Source organism: Bombina bombina, chromosome 9 (genome assembly GCF_027579735.1).
Source record: "Bombina bombina isolate aBomBom1 chromosome 9, aBomBom1.pri, whole genome shotgun sequence".
NCBI lineage: Eukaryota > Metazoa > Chordata > Amphibia > Anura > Bombinatoridae > Bombina > Bombina bombina.
The window spans coordinates 229110376-229131107 of NC_069507.1; the positions used below are offsets into that span (position 1 = coordinate 229110376).

General features: G+C 38.5%; 1 protein-coding gene across 1 annotated transcript in view; it reads right to left on the reverse strand.

Annotated features, from left to right (window-relative positions):
• Positions 1–20732, reverse strand: part of LOC128639630 (pancreatic triacylglycerol lipase-like) — a 131159-nt gene that overhangs the window by 102684 nt on the left and 7743 nt on the right. The window contains exon 5 of the mRNA XM_053691756.1: positions 14059–14167. Within this exon, the coding sequence (XP_053547731.1) occupies positions 14059–14167 (109 nt within the window). The remainder of the gene's footprint in view (positions 1–14058; positions 14168–20732) is intronic.

The following is a 20732-nucleotide window of genomic DNA, read 5'->3' on the forward strand; positions in this document are numbered from 1 at the left end:
ATACTAAAATTACATTAAACTATATTAAACTAATAGCCCTTAAAATGTAGGTGACGGCGATGCCCGGAGCGACAGATTAGAGGTTAATAAGTATAATGTAGGTGTCGGCGATGTTGGAGGCAGCATATTAGGGGTTAATAAGTGTAAGATTAGGGGTGTTTAGACTCAGAGTTCATGTTAGGGTGTTAGGTGTAAACATACATTTTGCTTCCCCATTGAAATCAATGGGGCTGCGTTACTGGGTTTTACGTTGCTTTTTTGCAGGTAGACTTTTTCTCAGCCAGCTCTCTCCATTGATGTCTATGGGGAAATCGTGCACGAGCACGTACAACCAGCTCACATTTGATTTAAGCAGCGCTGGTATTGAAGTGCGGTATGCAGCTCAATTTTGCTCTACGCTCACTTCTTGCCATTTAACGCCGGGTTTGTAAAAACCTGTAATACCAGCGCTGCAGGTAAGTGTGCGGTGAGAAAAAACTGTACGGTAGCACCGCACAGCTCATAACGCAAAACTCGTAATCTCTCCGAAAGTTTCTACTTAACCCCTTAATGACAACAGTACTTTTCCATTTTCTGTCCGTTTGGGACCAAGGCTTTTTTTACATTTTTTGCGGTGTTTGTGTTTAGCTGTAATTTTTCTCTTCCTCATTTACTGAACCCACACATATTATATACCGTTTTTCTCGCCATTAAATGGACTTTCTAAAGATACCATTATTTTCATCATATCTTAGAATTTACTATAAAAAATTATAAAATATGAGGAAAAAATGGAAAAAAAACATTTTTTCTAACTTTTAGCCCCAAAATCTGTTACACATCTGCAACCATCAAAAAACACCCATGCTAAATAGTTTCTAAATTTTGTCATGAGTTTAGAAATACCCAATGTTTACATGTTCTTTGTTTTTTTTGCAAGTTATAGGGCCATAAATACAAGTAACACTTTGTTATTTCCAAACCACTTTTTTTCTAAATTATTTACAAACAGCTTGTGCAATTATGGTATAAATGGTTGTAAATGCTTCACTGGGATCCCCTTTGTTCAGAAATAGCAGACATATATGGCTTTGGTGTTGCTTTTTGGTAATTAGAAGGCCGCTAAATGCCACTGCGCACATACACGTATTATGCCCAGCGGGGTTAATTAGGGAGCATGTAGGGAGCTTTTTGGGGTAATTTTAGCTTTAGTGTAGTGTAGTAAACAACCTAAAATACTGATCTAGGCCCATTTTTGTATATTTCATGCCACCATTTCACCGCCAAATACGTTCAAATATTTTTTTTTTTTTTAATTTTTTCACAATTTTAGGTTTCTTACTAAAATCATTTACAAACACCTTGTGCAATTATGACACAAATGGTTGTAAATGCTTCTCTGGGATCCCCTTTGTTCAGAAATAGCAGACATATATGGCTTTGGCATTGCTTTTTGGTAATTAGAAGGCCGCTAAATGCCTCTGCGCATCACACGTGTATTATGGCTAGCAGTAAAGGGGTTAATTAGGTAGCTCGTAGGGAGCTTGCAGGGTTAATTTTAGCTTTAGTGTAGAGATCAGCCTCCCACCTGAAACATCAGACCCCCTGATCCCTCCCAAACAGCTCTCTTACCTCCCCCACCCCACAATTGTCCCCGCCATCTTAAGTACTGGCAGAAAGTCTGCCAGTACTAAAATAAAAGGTATATTTGTTTTTTTTTAGTTAAACAGTTCTCTAACCCTACCCCTCTAGCTTAATGGGCGCCATCCCTCCCCCCCAGAACCCTTCGATTGTTTTAATAATAGAAATTAACACAATTTTCCCCCAATTTTTTATTTTATTTTTCTGTAGTGTAGCGGTTCCCACCTGCTCCCTCCCCGTGCACGCGCCCGCCCGCTGCCCCGTGCACCGTCCACATTCCTCCTCTGATCCAGCCTCCGATCCCGCCCCCCCTCCACATCACAGGCCGCCCACCCGCCTCCCTCCTTTACTCCCACCCACCAACGATGCTCCGGTGCAGAGAGGGCCACAGAGTGGCTCTCTCTGCATCAGATGCTTGTAAAGGGGTATGGCAGGATGCCTCCATATCGAGGCATCACTGCAATACCCTCAGAGCTGCTGGAAGCGATCTTAATCGCTTCCAGCACTCTGTTAGACAACTGACGTACCAGGTACGTCAGTTGTCTAACTACTTGTTAATGCATGACGTACCTGGTACGTCAGTTGTCATTAAGGGGTTAAAGAACAAAGGAATCGGTCACAGTGGAAGACATAAAAAATTCTAGTCGATATTCAGGGATCAATATTTCACTGGTCAGGATTGGCACATCTTGGTTTATCAAATCAAGGGGACCTCAGTTCTCACAGAAATACACTATAATATAGCTGTTTATTTAAACCCCTCAGGGTCCCCGTGTCCAATCAGTAGATCCATTGTGATTCAGTCTGCAATAATCTTTTGTGCCGATCTCCTCCTCTCTTTAAGGGGGGCACATGATCTATTAACATAGTTCTCAAGCTTGCAGCAGTGTGCCCTGCCTGTAGAAAATGGCGGGCTACCAGTTGTTCAGAGGTTCTTTTGTCTATCCCTTCGCATATAGCAGAGCAATAATTCTCCATCCTTTCTCTAAACATAGTTGAGGTCTTACCTACGTAACCAGGGCACAAGGACATGATAACGTATAGATCACAAAATCGCTCATACAGAACAATCTATAGTGTATCTTGTATTTCTCCCAGTATAGGGATGGCGAAAAACTGGTCCAGTGACCATGGTATTGCATGTGGTGCAGTCACCACATTTATAGCATCCTAGTTTTCTTTTCCTGTCTAGCCAAGATCCTTTCTGGTAGCATTTGACGGATCATTGTGCACTAGTAAATACCTTAGGTTGGGTGCCTTTTATATACCACTTGTAGTGTTTCCATCTGAGTGAATGGTAGAGTCTTATCTGATTTGACAATGTTCCAGTTGGTTCTAAGCCATCTTTCCATCACACTATGTAAGGGTGTGAAAGTGGTGACAAAGTTCACCCTCTCAGTTTCCACCTTGTCCTGATGTGTTCTAATAAGCAGCAATATTTGTTGTTCTCCCGAAACTTTACTCTGTGCCATATGGATGTCCTTTGTAGTATAGCCTCTCTGTTTTAGTTTTGTAATCATAATGTCTTCCTGTAGTTTCCTGGTATCCTCCAGTGTGTTATTACGTGTCACCCTCATGAGCTGAGACGCAATTACACTCTTTTTCTGATGTTTTGATTGAAAACTTTGTGCTGACAACAATTAATTGTTATCCGTAGGCTTAGTGTACAAAGATGTTGTAAAACTAACTACTTGAACATATGTTTGCATATGTTCAAGTCTAGAAATGGGATAGTGGCTCTATCAACCTCAAAGTTAAACATTATGGGAGAGTTGCTATTATTTAATATCCCTATCCATATCATAAGACATTATTTTGTCCCCCTCCACACCAAAAACATGTAGTCTATGTACCTAACATACCTTACCTTACTTGAATTTAATATTTAAGACCGAAAGTGTTTTTATTACTTGTGTTTCATACCAAAGCATGTAGAGGTTGGCATATGCAGGAGCCATGTTAGAACCCATAGCAGTTCCAGCTGTTTGTAGAAAACAGTCAGTCTCAAATTTAAAATATTTTTTCTCCAAACAAAACAGTAATAGTTCTAACAGAAACTTAATGGGTGGTCCCGCATATCCCAATGATGAACTCAACATGGATCTGACAGTCTGCACACCATCACAATGGGGAATTACAGTGTACAGGCTGTCAACATCCATTATGACCAATAGGTCATCATGTTCCAACCAAGTAATTTTGAGCAATTGTTTAATGAGTGTAGCAGAATCCAATAAATAAGAGAATGATTCCCTAACCACAGGCTATAAGTGATGATCTATGAACTCGGCTACATGAGAACATAGTGATCCCCTGGCAGAAACAATTGGTCTGCCCGGGGGATTCTTTAAGGATTTGTGCACCTTAGGATATCTCACAAACAAACACGACTACATGAGTGTGAGATATCCTGTGACACAGGTACTTTATTTGTTGCCTAAGGTGCACAAATCCTTAGAGAATCCCCCTGGCAGACCAACTGTTTCTGCCAGGGGATCACTATGTTCTCATATAGCCGAGTTTATAGATCACAGCCTGTGGTTAGGGAATCATTCTCTTATTTATTGGATTCTGCTACACTGATTAAACAGTTACTCAAAATTACTTGGTTGGAACATGATGACCTATTGGTCACAATGGATGTTGACAGCCTGTACACTATGTACACTATGATTCCCCATTGTGATGGTATGCAGGCTGTCAGATCCATCTTGAGCTCATTATTGGCATATGCAGGACCACCCATTGAGTTTCTGTTAGAATTATTACTGTTTTGTTTGGAGAAAAAATATTTTAAATTTGAGACTGACTTTTTTCTACAAACAGCTGGAACTGCTATGGGTTCTAACATGGCTCCCGCATATGTCAACCTCTACATGCTATTGTATGAAACACACGTAATGAAAACACTTTCGGTCTCGAATATTAAATTCTATGTAAGGTACATAGACAACATGTTTTTTTATTATGGAGGGGGACAAAAGAATCTCTTATGATATGGATAGGGATGTTTAATAGTATCAACTGCCCCATTAGGTTTAAATTTGAGGTTGATATAGCCACTATCCCATTTCTAGACTTGAACATATGCAAACATGAAAGTGAAGGGATAGTCAGTTTTACAACATCTTTGTTGACTAAGCCTACGGATAAAAATTAATTGTTGGCAGCACAAAGTTTTCACCTGAAACATCAGAAAAAGAGTGTCATTGCGTCTCCGCTCATGAGGATGACACGTAATAACACACTTGAGGATACCAGGAAAATACAGGAAGACATTATGATTATGAAACTAAAACAGAGAGGCTATACTACAAAGGACATCCATATGGCACAGAGTAAACTTTCAGGAGAACAACAAACATTGCTGCTTAATAGAACACATCAGGACAAGGTGTAAACTGAGATGGTGAACTTTGTCACCACTTTCACACCCTTACATAGTGTGATGGAAAGATGGCTTAGAACCAACTGGAACATTGTCAAATCAGATAAGACTCTACCGTTCACTCAGATGGAAACACTACGAGTGGTATATAAAAAGGCACCCAACATAAGGGATTTACTAGTGTACAATGATCCGGTCAAATGCTACCAGAAAGGATCTTGGCTAAATGGGAAAAGAAAACTACGATGCTATAAATGTGGTGACTGCACCACATGCAATACCATGGTCACTGGACCAGTTTTTCGCCATCCCTATACTGGGAGAAATACAAGATACACTATAGATTGTTCTGTATGAGCGATTTTGGGATCTATACGTTATCATGTCCTTGTTCCCTGGTTTACGTAGGTAAGACCTCAACTACGTTTAGAGAAAGGATGGCGAATCATCGCTTTGCTATACACGAAGTGATAGACAAAAGAACCTCTGAACAACCGGTAGCCTGCCACTTTCTACAGGCAGGGCACACTGTTGCAAGCCTGAGAACTATGTTAATAGATCATGTGCCCCCCTTAAAGAAAGGAGGAGATCGGCACAAAAGATTATTGCAGACTGAATCACAATGGATCTACCGATTGGACACAGTGACCCCGAGGGGTTTAAATACACACCTAGATTATAGTGTCTTTCTGTGAGAACTGATGTCCCCTTGATTTGATAAACCAATCCTGACCAGTGAGATATTGATCCCTGAATATCGACTAGAATTTTTTTATGTCTTCTCACTGTGACTGATTCCTTTGTTCTTTAAGTAGAATCTTTGTTTTCTTGGATTATGGATGCTTCTATGATTGGAAGGTCTAGGTTGTGTTCTTTGTTGCCGTGGAAACAAGATATGTTTAGTGTCTGATTGGACTATAGAGTGTCATATTCTGTGACTGATATGCTCCTTCACAGTCTTAAACATCACAAATTAAATTGACAATTAAATCGCCACAAAGTTTCTACCATATTGTTTTGAGTCAAGCTGCTTTTGCTTTAAATTGCTGTAATATATATATTGTATCATATTTAGTTTATTACCAATGTAGTGTACAATATATACTGGAGTTGTGTAGAATATTAGGCTATATATTTTAAATGTTTTTATCTTTGCTTCGATCATTAGGGCTTTTGGGAGGATCTGTGAATGATTCTGTTTTATAGTTTTGACAGAGTTGATACGTAATACGCATTGATTGGCTATTCTAATTAGCCATGCGGCTTTCTAGGATATGGCGGAGGTTCTACCCCACAGCATGTCCCCTCCTATTAGTTCCTTTGATCGTAAGTAACAAATATTGGGTATGTAACACAGGGCTATGTTTCTAGTTGTGCTACGATTGCATAGTGGTTACAGAAATAGCATAACAGATGCACTGGTCATGTTATGACTGAGAGGATTTGTAACAGGCTATGATGAGTATGTGAGTTAGCTGTAGGTGTTCTCAGCTATGGGGGCGCGGTTTTAGCTTGTAGTAAATCCTTTGTTCAGTTGCCCTTTTAAACAGAATTTTTGGCACTTAGGGTTGACATAGAGGTGGGGGGTAGGTGTTGAGCCATAATGCTCTCTCTTTGTACTTTGATGTCCCAGTGAACAAGGTACCTGATTGGTACCGAAATTTTTGGGGAAAATGCTGCCTTAAGCTGTTTTAAACTGCTTGAATAAATGTGATGTTTTTTTTATAATACTAAAACCAGTGAGTGCAGTGCCTATTCTTGAGTGAATGGAATTATAAATTGCTATATATATATATATATATATATATATATATATATATATATATATATAGGCATCAAAACTAGGTAAAGCACTCCAGTAACCCTTCAGTCTTTCAGTGCCCAGGGTGCTCAATAAGGATTCATATGTGCATCAAAAACGGAACGGCACTCACTGGGTCTTAATTTACAGATACCTTAATATAACGTTTCAGGGTCTCCCCCTTTGTCAAATATACAAACAAACAAACACCCACATTTGGTGAACTTACCCCTCTTTATGTACAGAAAATCAGACAAGGTGTGAGCACGGCGTCTCCTCCCCACCAGGGTTACGTTACGTCACTTGCATAGTCATAGCAACCAGACGCCTGTTCGGCAGTGTCTGCAAATACAAATACAGAAATTTGTATTATGGCTTGAGCAAAGCATACAGTGCTATCGACAATTGACTGTATTTCAAATTATAGTTCATTCTGCAATGAATTTCTATCATGTGTATTTTATCATGTGTATTATTGCCTGTCTCTATACTTTCTTATCTACCGTAGAATGCTACATTATGGTACAGTTAATCTGTAGTTGAGCATATAAAATTTTTACAGTAGTTTCAGATTCTCCAAAAGCGCTTGCTCTTATATGTAATCACTCTAAGGGAGTATGAATTTTTTTCACAAAAATCTCCAAAAAATTTACTTATTAAAAATTTGGCTATTTAATAACAATTATTATATGATTTTCTGAAAAAATTATTATTATAAGTTTTTTAAAAAAAAAATTATTATTATATGTTTTTATGAAAAAAATTATAGGTTTTCTGAAAAAATTTAAAAATATCTTCTAGAGAACATGGCTCCTGGGTGACCATTCTCATAAAAAAAGCTCTAATAAGAAGAGCTCTTTTCTATAAAAAAGCCTATTATATACAGAAGAGTTGTCAGAAAAATTACTCGTAGAAAAATTGAAAAAATTGAAAAAAATTTAGGAAGATTAAAACTGGATCAGCAAATTAAAAGAGGAAGTGGATAGATATGAATCAGAACTGATTGCCTTTAAAACAAAAAATTAGAAGATTTCACCAATGACTATAAGAATAAAACAGTATACAGATGGCTATTGAGTCCTGAAGAACGAATCCAGTACCGTGCGAATAGACCTTGGAGACAGAGGTATAACAGAAAACCTACTGGTACTGTAGATACATTGGGAAACAGCTCTGATTCGGATAATGCACATATAACATCCAACACTCAAGAAAGCAATCGACAAGGAATGGTAACCCGCTCAAAAAACTGGGAAGGCCGAGGCAGTACATCAGGAGGGGGGGATTCCGGCAGACCCCCAAGAATGTACCGGAGGGGAAGCAGAATGCGAACCTAATTATCAATCTCAGCGACCATTTGCTCACAAAAGATGAGACCAATGTCCTAAATAAGGGCCTCTCATTCGTACCCTCCACAAGAGCAAATGACTTTGACTTGTATGTTGATACACAGAAATTTACCAGAAAACTTAGACTCAAGGAATTCTTCAGAGAAAATACTGAACCTTATGAGGATAGGGGTCTAAGGAAACAGGGATCCTTTGATCCCCAGAGCAATAATGCCTCAATAAAAATCTTCAATTGACTAATGCTACAAAAATCTACTGAGATAACTTCTCACAATATACCTTACAGGAACAACCTCAGTAAGGGTGAAAGAGCAGCATTAAAATCTTTACAAGGGGACAACAACATTGTGTTGCGTGAAGCCGATAAAGGGGGTGCTGTGGTCTTGATGAATTACAGGAACTACAGGGAGGAAGTGTTGCGGCAACTAGAGGACCAGTCTACATATAGATGCCTAAAAGGGAACCCGATACAATTTAAGAAACAGGTTGATGAACTGACTAGTGACCTATTGGCAAGTAATTGCATTGACAAAAATCTAAGGGAATATATGGTCACAGATTATCCTAGAACACCTGTATTGTACATGCTCCCCAAGGTACACAAAAATCTGGAGAAAACACCTGGTCGACCTATAGTCTCTGCCATTAACTCAATTCTACAACCAATAGCAACGTATTTGGACAAGATCCTACAACCCCTGGTACGCAACACGGCATCATTCCTTCTGGACTCTACAAGTATGATTCAACTCTTACTCCAACAACCAGAAGTTGATGAAGATCTTCTACTAGTAACCTTGGACGTTACATCTCTATATACGGTGATACCTCATGATGAAAGAATAAGAGCAGTGAGAAACCATCTGCAAGAACACCCATATATAGGACCTAACATTGATGCACTTACTGAGCTCCTCAGAATCTGTTTGGAATATAACTATTTTCGTTTCGAAGAAGACTTCTACCTACAAATTGCAGGAACAACCATGGGGTCCAATGTGGCCCCATGTTATGCAAATTTGTTTATGGCTGAATTGGAAACGAAAATGAAAGATCTTTTTAAAGATACAAGAATAACTTTATTCCGCAGATACATAGATGATCTGTTTCTTCTATGGCATGGATCAGAGGCTGAATTGTTACAATGGACAGAGGAATTAAATAGAGTGCACCCTACAGTCAAATTTAAACTAACATTCAGTAAGAACACAGTGGATTTCTTGGATCTACGGATATACAAGAAGGAGGGTAAAATCTGCACAACACTTTATTCCAAAGATACTGATAAGAACTCAATACTCCATGCAACTAGTTGTCATCCACCGAGTTTAAAAAGAGCACTACCAGTATCACAATACAGAAGAACTATAAGAAACAACACAGATCCATTGCTGAAAACTAAACAACTTATGGAGATGGAAGAAAATTTCAGATTGAGAGTTATCAAAAAGATATACTAAAGGAAGGCAAAGAAAAAGTCTCCCATTTGACCCAACAAGATACTCTGGTAACTAAAGAATACTCCAAAGAGGATGAGAAAATTACTTTTATTACTACATTCACATTGGGCAAAAGTGATTTTGTGCAAGAATTAAGAGAAAACTGGACATTACTATCGTCGGATAAAGATCTACCCTTCCAAAAGATGAACTCACCAAGAGTGGGGTATCGGAGAGCCCACTCTTTAAGGGACAAATTGATAAAAACAGACCCGAGGAACTGTTATACAAAGGATACGTGGTTACGGAATAAACCCGGGTTGCTTCAGGTGTTTGGGCTGCACAACCTGTAATGGGTTGACCACGGGAAGCACATTTAATCACCCCTATTGAACAAAGAAATTTCCTATAAAATTCAGAGTAACCTGTACCACTAAATTTGTCATCTATCTCCTACATTGCATCTGTGGTCTTTTTTATGTTGGGAAGACAATAGATGATCTCAGGACCAGAATGGCCAACCAGCGGTCTGCAATCAAGAAAGCTATAGAAAAAGGAGACTCAGAACAGCCGGTGGCTAGGCACTTTGCACAGGCCAAACATACCATCAAAGATCTTAAATATATTATAATTGATCATATACCACCACTCACACGAGGAGGAGATTAAACAAAGCTGTTGCTCCAACGAGAAGCAAGGTGGATCCACACTCTGGGCACAATGATCCCCCAAGGTCTTAACGTTAATCTAGACTGGCATTGCTTCCTATGAACTATCTCCATATCAGTGAGAATAAATGTGGATGCAGTATATGTTACTTTAGAGCCTTTTTCATTACAAATGTTTGAACATTGGAGTATGATTATTTTTCCTACAATATTAGACCTTGCTCTCTTATTTAGGAGTACTCTCTAATTTCTCTCTAAAAATGTTTTTCAATTTTTTTCATTTTTTTAAATTTTTCTACGAGTAATTTTTCTGACAACTCTTCTGTATATAATAGGTTTTTTTTATAGAAAAGAGCTCTTCTTATTACAGCTTTGTTTATGAGAATGGTCACCCAGGAGCCATGTTCTCTAGAAGATATTTTTCAATTTTTTAAGAAAACCTATAATTTTTTTCAAAAAAACATATAATAATTTTTTTCCAAAAAACTTATAATAATAATTTTTTCAGAAAATCATATAATAATTTTTATTAAATAGTCAAATTTTTAATAAGTAAATTTTTTGGAGATTTTTGTTAAAAGCTGTTGTCAAAATTCATACTCCCTTAGAGTGATTACATATAAGAGCAAGCGCTTTTGGAGAATATGAAACTACTGTAAAAAAAAAAGAAAAATGTTTTTTGAGTATATGCTCAACTACAGACTAACTGCACCATAATGTAGCATTCTACGGTAGATAAGAAAGTATAGAGACAGGCAATAATACACATGATAAAATACACATGATAGAAATTCATTGCAGAATGAACTATAATTTGAAATACAGTCAATTGTCGATAGCACCGTATGCTTTGCTGTCAAGCCATAACTTGTTTTTTGTATTTGTATTTGCAGACGCTGCCGAACAGGCTTCTGGTTGCTATGACTACGCGAGTGACGTAGCGTAACCCCGGTGGGGAGGAGACACTTCTGGATGCTGTCGGCAGCGCTGTGCTCACACCTTGTCTGATTTTCTGTACATAAAGAGGGGTAAGTTCACCAAATGTGGGTGTTTGTTTGTTTGTATATTTGACAAAGGGGAGACCCCGAAATGTTATCAAGAAAGCTATAGAAAAAGGAGACTCAGAATAGCCGGTGGCTAGGCACTTTGCGCAGGCCAAACATACCATCAAAGATCTTAAATATATTATAATTGATCATATACCACCACTCACACGAGGAGGAGATTGAACGAAGCTGTTGCTCCAACGAGAAGCAAGGTGGATCCACACTCTGGGCACAATGATCCCCCAAGGTCTTAACGTTAATCTAGACTGGCATTGCTTCCTATGAACTATCTCCATATCAGTGAGAATAAATGTGGATGCAGTATATGTTACTTTAGAGCCTTTTTCATTACAAATGTTTGAACATTGGAGTATGATTATTTTTCCTACCATATTAGCCCTTGCTCTCTTATTTAGGAGTACTCTCTAATTTCTTTCTAAGAATGTTTTTCAATTTTTTTCATTTTTTTAAATTTTTCTATGAGTAATTTTTCTGACAACTCTTCTGTATATAATAGGTTTTTTATAGAAAAGAGCTCTTCTTATTAGAGCTTTGTTTATGAGAATGGTCACCCAGGAGCCATGTTCTCTAGAAGATATTTTTCAATTTTTTAAGAAAACCTATAATTTTTTTCAAAAAAACATATAATAATAATTTTTTTCAAAAAAACTTATAATAATAATTTTTTCAGAAAATCATATAATAATTTTTATTAAATAGTCAAATTTTTAATAAGTACATTTTTTGGAGATTTTTGTTAAAAGCTGTTGTCAAAATTCATACTCCCTTAGAGTGATTACATATAAGAGCAAGCGCTTTTGGAGAATCTGAAACTACTGTAAAAAAAAAGAAAAATGTTTTTTGAGTATATGCTCAACTACAGACTAACTGCACCATAATGTAGCATTCTACGGTAGATAAGAAAGTATAGAGACAGGCAATAATACACATGATAAAATACACATAATAAAAATTCATTGCAGAATGAACTATAATTTGAAATACAGTCAATTGTTGATAGCACCGTATGCTTGCTGTCAAGCCATAACTTGTTTTCTGTATTTGTATTTGCAGACGCTGCCGAACAGGCGTCTGGTTGCTATGACTACGCGAGTGACGTAGCGTAACCCCGGTGGGGAGGAGACACTTCCGGATGCTGTCGGCAGCGCTGTGCTTACACCTTGTCTGATTTTCTGTACATAAAGTGGGGTAAGTTCACCAAATGTGGGTGTTTGTTTGTTTGTATATTTGACAAAGGGGGAGACCCCGAAATGTTATATTAAAGTATCTGTATATTAAGACCCAGTGAGTGCCGTTCCGTTTTTGATGCATATATATATATATATATACAGAGAGAAGTGCACTCACAGGAACGAACAACTGGCTCAGTACCATTGTTAGACTGTTCTATGGCGATTTACCACCTGGGTGCAACTTTTTAGCCCAGTAATGCTTTTCACAGAGTAGAAATTTCCTGTAGTATATCAGTCTGATCCCGCCGTCAGTCCAGTGCCAAAATACCAGGCAATTCCACTCTGCACAAGGAACACAGCAACCCCAGACGACCGTTTCGGCCTTCATTGGGCCTCGTCAGTGAGGTGTAGCCATATTGCTCTAAGCACACTGAGCAAGGAGTCCACGTCTGGTTGCCCCTTTTTCCCATAGGGATTAAGAGCTTGCATTGTGTGGCTGTTTTAGGGTCCCAGGTTTTTGGAAGGGGCGTTGACGTGGTACCTGGGCTCGTCCTATTTGGCCAAATGCGGTAACTAACCCTTCCATTTTTGCTTTTAATCTTAGATGAAAGCTTGCAAATGAGTGCTGGACTTTCTCTGTGTGTTGTATTAGTTTGTTTTGTAATTTTCCTTATGGTTCTTGCACCCAGACCAGTCTGGGGTTAACTGCCTGTGACTCTGGGGACAGCACAGCTTCCATGGGTCATGGGATGTGTACCCAGTCCGGTCTGAGAGTGCAGTCCCCTTCCGTGTTTTGTGTATATATATATATATATATATATTTTGACAGGTAAATAGAAAAAAAACAAAGCTATATTTCTGTTTAAATAGAGTGATAGCAAAAATGCTAAACATTCTCTGGTATTTTGGTCAAGTTCTTCTCTGAAAGTCTCGGTAGTGAAGGGGTTAAGCCCGCATTCTACTTAGTTCACAATTTTTCAGTCTAGACCACTGGTTTTCAAACCTGTCCCCAGGCCTCCCCAAAAAGCCAGGTTTTCAGGATTGTCAGGATTAGCTTGGATGTGAGCAGGTAAAATAACCATTTTTTATTAATCAACTTACTATTTCACTTGTGCTCCAGTTTTTTCCTCAAAATGTGGCTTGTTTACAAGGCCTGATTACAGGTTTGAAAACTGGTAGTCTATACTAAGGAGATACAGTTTATGAATTAGTTTGTTGTGTGAGACTGTGTCAAATGCTTTGCTGAAATCAAGATATGCTACATCAACTGCTCCCTCCTGGTCTAATAATTTTGTTACATAAGAAGTCAATTGAATTAGTCTGACATGATGTCCCTGAAAAAAAATGCATGCTGATTTTGGTCCTTTAATTTTTTTGTGTAAGTCATAATTCTTTATTTTAAGAAACTTTCCATTAATTTCCCTACTACTTAAGTTAAACTAACTGGCTTGTAGTTACCAGATTCTTCTATACTGCCTTTTATGTGAAGAGATACTACATTTGTAATTCTTCAATCATCTGGGACAAGTGCCAGCTATTTCTGTGTCTGCTCACCTGTGATTCTGGAGATGCCTATTTGTCTCTTGCCAGCCTCTCCTGCCGCATGTGCCCCCAAGCTGTGGCCAATCAAATGGACATTGGAAGGAGAGTAACCAAAGTTTCTCTATTAATAATAAAATTACATTAACTATTAAGTACAGAACTTGGGATATTTAAGAACCAATAAATACTGTAGTGTAGTATTGCATAAATAACAAAAGCATTTGAAATAGTTGATTTATCCTGTGGTCCCCACCTATTCTGAAAGTTTCTGGCCTTAGGTCCAAGCTATAGATAAGCTGTGTAAACACAACCAACAGGAGAAATTATACTCCAAGTTGGGTATAGAAGAGATAAGGTAATAAAATGTTAATTTTCCTTTGTTCTCTCCAAGGTGCCGATTTACTAATGTCTGCCGCACATTGATAAATGCCGACAGCATATGCTGTCAGCATTTATCGCTGCACAAGCATTTCTAGTGAAATGCTTGTGCAATGCCGCCCCCTGCACATTTGAGGCCAATCAGCCGCTAACAGGGTTGTCAATCTACCCGATTGTATCTGATTGGGATGATTGCTGTCCGCCTCCTCAGAAGTGGTGGACGAGTTAAGGAGCAGCGGTCTTATGACCGCTGCTTCTAAACTTCCGTTTCAGGTGGACCTGAAGCGGAGTGAGCCGGAAGCATCATTCGTTGCTTCATAAATCGACCCTCAAGCATTGGTCTTTGGTTTTTGGACAGATATAAGATAAAGAAGCATGTATATGTACACAATGTGATAAAGTAATGAGATCTGATTATGTGTCATATCAAGTACCCCTTTAAGATCTGTCATATCAACTACCCCTTTAAGAGATATTCCTCACTTCCTCTTGGATTCCCTATTTAAGGAGGAGCTTATACCCTTACAAATCGTTTGATTATTGCAAGTGTTTGGTATTTCTAACTGCTCCTCATCTAAGTTAAGGATACCACCGCCTAAGCTAATTCCTCAAGCCTATATTCTTATGAGGATATATCTATAGTTACTATTAAAAGTATAACCTTTCTTCCTTTACGTTCCTAAGCTGAATTCTCACCTAAACCTGCTATATCAGCCTGCTTTGATCGCATCCTGTCTCACAAACCTCATTCTCTATACTCGGACAGCCCTCCCCTGCATCTGCAGACACAGTCACGCTGAATCACCCGTCCGGTGACGTCATCCAAACCGACAGTGTGGTAAACAAGTCGCGCAAGACGCAGCTCCTTAGCGTGTAAGCCCGAGCATTCCTACAACTTAACCTGTAACTCCAGATATCGGAACAAGGCCAAGGATTCCTACAACCTAACCTGCACCTCCGGATTCAGGAACAAACTGTGAGCAAGGCTGACCAGGGATAAACCGCAAGTATTACTAACTTGTTGCCATACTTTCTAATACTGACTGCATATTTAGTTAGTTGTTTGCACTCAATTTACCCAGGTCACAGACTTCCATTGACACTCAAGGGTTAATTTCATTACCCATCTCTGAAGGTATATCAACTCATTCTATGTCAGCAATAAACAACTATATAAGAAAAGCCTTTAAGAGTAAAATACCTATTTAAAATATCTCTGTAAAACTTATTGTTTGTCAGTGGGATCTTTTATGATAAAAGGCTACTAACTGTTGTTCCTATTTAATTACACTCTCATTTCCTCATTGGGAGTTGTTCTCATAGGAATATCAACACACAAATCATTACCCAAAGGTAAAGCACAACTTAAGGTTAGGGATATTGCAGTATAATCAAGCCAATAGCCTTATAAGGTGAAATGGATCCCACAGAAATGGCAAACAAAATTGCTACACTTAACCAGAAAGTGGATATACTTGCACAGGGGCTAAATGAAGTCCAAAGTGAGAACAACACACTAAAATGAATCATGAATGATTTTTTTTACACAAAAGGCTACTGAACATCCAGAACCACATATTAACCCTCCACAACCCTTCTCCTGGGTTCGTTCAAAGTTTCCTGAGTTCAAAAATTCTTGTCTATTGCTCTATACTATGAAACCAAAAACATATTGTACAGAACGTATTAAAGTCTGTACCACAATCTCCTACCTAAGTGGGGATCCCAGATCCTGGGCGGACAGATTTTTTGAGTCAGGTGATCCCATTTTGGATTTGCTAGACAGCTTTCTTACCGCTATGTCAACCCTCTACGAAGATACCAATAAGCAGAAATGGAGATTGGGACCCTCAAAGGACCACTTTCCCAAGAAGAAAAATCATGGCGTCGCCTGTCAAACCTATGCATGTACTGTGCTAATAAGGACCATACTGTGTCTACTTGCCCCTTGTTAAGTCGTCAGAAGAAGGGTAAGATATTACATATAAGTTCAAATACTGTTCAAACCACAAATACTTATTTAGCAATCTCTTTGTCTTTACAGTGGGACCAACACCTCCTCCAGAACGAGGCTATGATTGACTCGGGAGCTTTTGGGATGTTCATAGATCAGAAAGTTGTAACTAAAAATAAAATACCATGTGTGCTTAAAGAAATACCTGTTTACGTTAAAGTTATTGATGGTTCTAATTTTCTAAAAGGTCCTATAACCCACCACACCATTCCTCTTCTTACTACCACTAAAGCAGGTCACAAAGAATACATCACATTCTATATCATTTCTGGTTCAATACATCCTTTGATACTTGGATACCCATGGTTACACAAACACAATCCCAAAATAGATTGGTTCACTAACAACCTCACATTTGACTCTCCTTATTGCACTTCAACTTGTTTCCCCTACATAGAAATAAAACATATTGAACCTCTACTACCTACAGAATATACAGAATTTTCAGACGTCTTTAACCTAAAAGATGCGGAGAATCACACAGGCCGTATGATTGCCCTATAGACACAAAGCCCGGTGCAGTCATACCCTTTGGTAGAATCTTCCCTTTATCACAAAAAAATTAAAATATCTAAGGGAATACTTAGACAAAAACTTAAGAAAGGGTTTCATTACACCTTCTACATCATCATCAACAGCAGGTATATTTTTCGTCACTAACAAAGACGGTACCCTCAGACCCATTATTGATTATAGGGAATTAAACTCTATAACCATAAAAAACAGATACCCCCTTCCTCTCATCCCCGAGCTACTCGAAAGTTTAAGTAAAGCCAGGATATTTACTAAACTAGACCTGAAAGGTGCTTATAACCTTATCAGGATGAAGAGTGGGGATGAATGGAAGACAGCCTTCAGGACCCGTTATGGGATTTTTCAGTATAATGTCATGCCTTTTGGTTTAACCAATGCACCAGCCACTTTCCAATTTTTTATTAATGATATTTTTAAAGATCTTATGGATGTGTGTGTGGTAATTTATTTAGAGGACATTTTAATCTACTCCCGGAATATCTGTGAACATGTAAAAAATGTACGGTGGGTTCTAGCTAGACTGAGAGAACATCACCTTTATGCCAAGATGGAGAAGTGTTGTTTCCATGTAAAAACAATAAAATTCATAGGCTACATAATCTCACCTGATGGTATAAATATGTATCCTGAAAAAGTTACAGCCATACTGAACTGGACAACACCCACAACAGTAAAATCCCTACAAAGATTTCTAGGATTTTCAAACTTCTATAGAAGATTCGTTAAAAACTTCTCTACAATAGTACAACCATTAACTAAACTAACCGGCAAACAAAAATTCATTTGGAACAATGAAGCTCAGGAAGCATTTCAGTCCTTGAAAGACAGTTTTTCAACTGCTCCTATACTACAACTACCTAATCCTGATTATCAATATACATTAGATGTTGATGCTTCAAACATAGGAATTGGAGCAGTTCTTTCACAAAAAAGCATAGCAACTCCCACATTACACCCAGTAGCGTATTATTCTAGGTCACTCACTGCACCTGAGTGCAATTATTCCGTTGGGGATAAAGAATTACTTGCAATAAAATGCGCTTTGGAACACTGGAGACATTTGCTAGAAGGTACCTCAAAACCATTTTACATCTTTACAGACCACAAGAATTTACAGTACCTGAGGAACAACAAAACATTGTCATCTAGACAGGTTCGATGGGCACTATTTCTGGACCGCTTCGATTTTTTAATTACTTATCGACCAGGTTAAAAAAATATAAAAGCTGACGCACTCTCTCATTCACTTGAACCCATCCTTGAAGAACATGAGAAAGTGCATATCGTCCCACCACATAAAATTGTAGCAGCAGCTACTTCCTTACATTCAGATATATTAACAGCATTACAGTCCGACAATGATATTCCCTCGAATTGTGCAAGAGATTCCATCTCTGGGATTTATTACTACAATGGCTTGACCTATATTCCGTCTCCCTTAAAATAGGACTTATACAGCCCTTCCATGACTCACCACTTAGTGGTCACCCCGGAAAAGTGAAGACAAAGGAACTCCTTAGTAGAACTTTCTGATGGCCTCAACTCAGTCAAGATGTTTTCAACTACGTAAGAAACTGTCATATCTGCGCCAGGAATAAAAAAGACCATCATAGCCCATTTCTTACCATTAAAATTCATACCAAATGCTGTGACCACAGCAAAGGTATTCTTCTCGCAAATAGTGAAACTTCATGGCTTACCCACATCAATTGTCCGACCATGGAACACAATTTACGTCTAGATTCTGAAGGAGCTATGCAGACTACTCAAGATTACCCCAATATTCTTGACTGCTTTCCATCCACAGTCCAATGGTTTAACCGAACGTACCAATCAAACATTGGAACAATACTTGAGATGTTATATATCCCATCTACAGGATGATTGGGCGGATTGGTTACCTTTGGCTGAATTTGCCTACAATAATTCTATGAATTCCTCCACCAAAACCTCCCCATTCTATGCTACTTATGGATATCATCCGAACTCACTACCGGGTAGCGACTTTGTATCTAGCAAACCAGCTGTATCAGACTACACTCACAACATTAAGACCTCTTTAACCTTTTTAAAAAAGCATCTGGAAGAAGCAAAAGCCACACAAAAAAGATACTTTGATACGAAACGAAGTACTCCCCCAAACTATAAAATTGGCGATCGTGTATGGCTTTCCACCAAAAATCTCAGGTTAACAGTACCATGTAAAAAATTGGCGAACCAATTCATTGGTCCATACGCAATCACAAAGGTCATAAATTCTAATGCAGTTGTTCTTAATCGACCTCAAACTCTTAGGATTCACCCATCATTCCATGTATCCGTACTGAAACCCTATCTTGGAGACAAAACTCTTCCTGACGGAGACACACACTCATCTGCAATTGCTATAATCGACCAATCAGAGTATGAAGTAGAGAAAATATTGGATTCCCGTCATAGATGGAGAAGAGTGGAATATTTGGTCCACTGGAAAGGGTATGGCCCAGAGGAAGACTCCTGGGTGCCATCTTACAATCTACATGCTCCCCGTTTACTCTCCGATTTTCATACTAAGTATCCAACCAAACCAAGTGCAGTGAAGGGGAAGGGGGTATCCTGATTGGGGGGATCTGTCATATCAACTACCCCTTTAAGATCTGTCATATCAACTACCCCTTTAAGAGATATTCCTCACTTCCTCTGGGACTCCCTATTTAAGGAGGAGCTTATACCCTTACAAACCACTTGATTATTGCAAGTGTTTGGTATTTCTAACGGCTCCTCATCTAAGTTAAGGATACCACCGCCTAAGCTAATTCCTCAAGCCTATATTCTTATGAGGATATATCTATAGTTACTATTGAAAGTATAACCTTTCTTCTCACCTAAACCTGCTATATCAGCCTGCTTTGATCCATCCTTTCTCACAAACCTCACTCTCTATACTCGGACAGCCCTCCGCTGCACCTGCAGATATAGTCACGCTGAATCACCCGTCCGGTGACGTCATCCAAACCGACAGTGTGGTAAACAAGTCGCACAAGACGCAGCTCCATAGCATGTAAGCCCGAGGATTCCTACAACTTAACCTGTAACTCTCCAGATATCGGAACAAGGCCAAGGATTCCTACAACCTAACCTGCACCTCCGGATTCAGGAACAAACTGTGAGCAAGGCTGACCAGGGATAAACCGCAAGTATTACTAACTTGTTGCCATACTTTCTAATACTGACTGCATATTTAGTTAGTTGTTTGAACTCAATTTACCCAAGTCACAGACTTCCATTGACACTCAAGGGCTAATTTCATTACCCATCTCTGAAGGTATATCAACTCATTCTATGTCAGCAATAAACAACTATATAAGAAAAGCCTTTCAGAGTAAAATACCCCTGTAAAACGTATTGTTTGTCAGTGGGATCTTTTATAATAAAAGGCTACTAACTGTTGTTCCTGTTTAATTACACTCTCATTTCCTCATTGGGAGTTGTTCTCATAGGAATATCAACACAAAAATCATTACCCAAAGGTAAAGCACAACTTAAGGTTAGGGATATTGCATTATGCCTACAACTCAAGCCATTTTATTAGGTTGTGGTTTCAAAACACAAAACCAGCTAATTCATATACACAAATAAGCCTTAGAAAAGCAAATCTCATACATTTTATACTCTGCAGCTGGGAAAAAAGTAATTAGAAACACATTAAGGAAAAAACAATTTTACAGTATACTGCCCCTTTAACCACCATAATATTAGCTATCACATGCTACCAAATAGA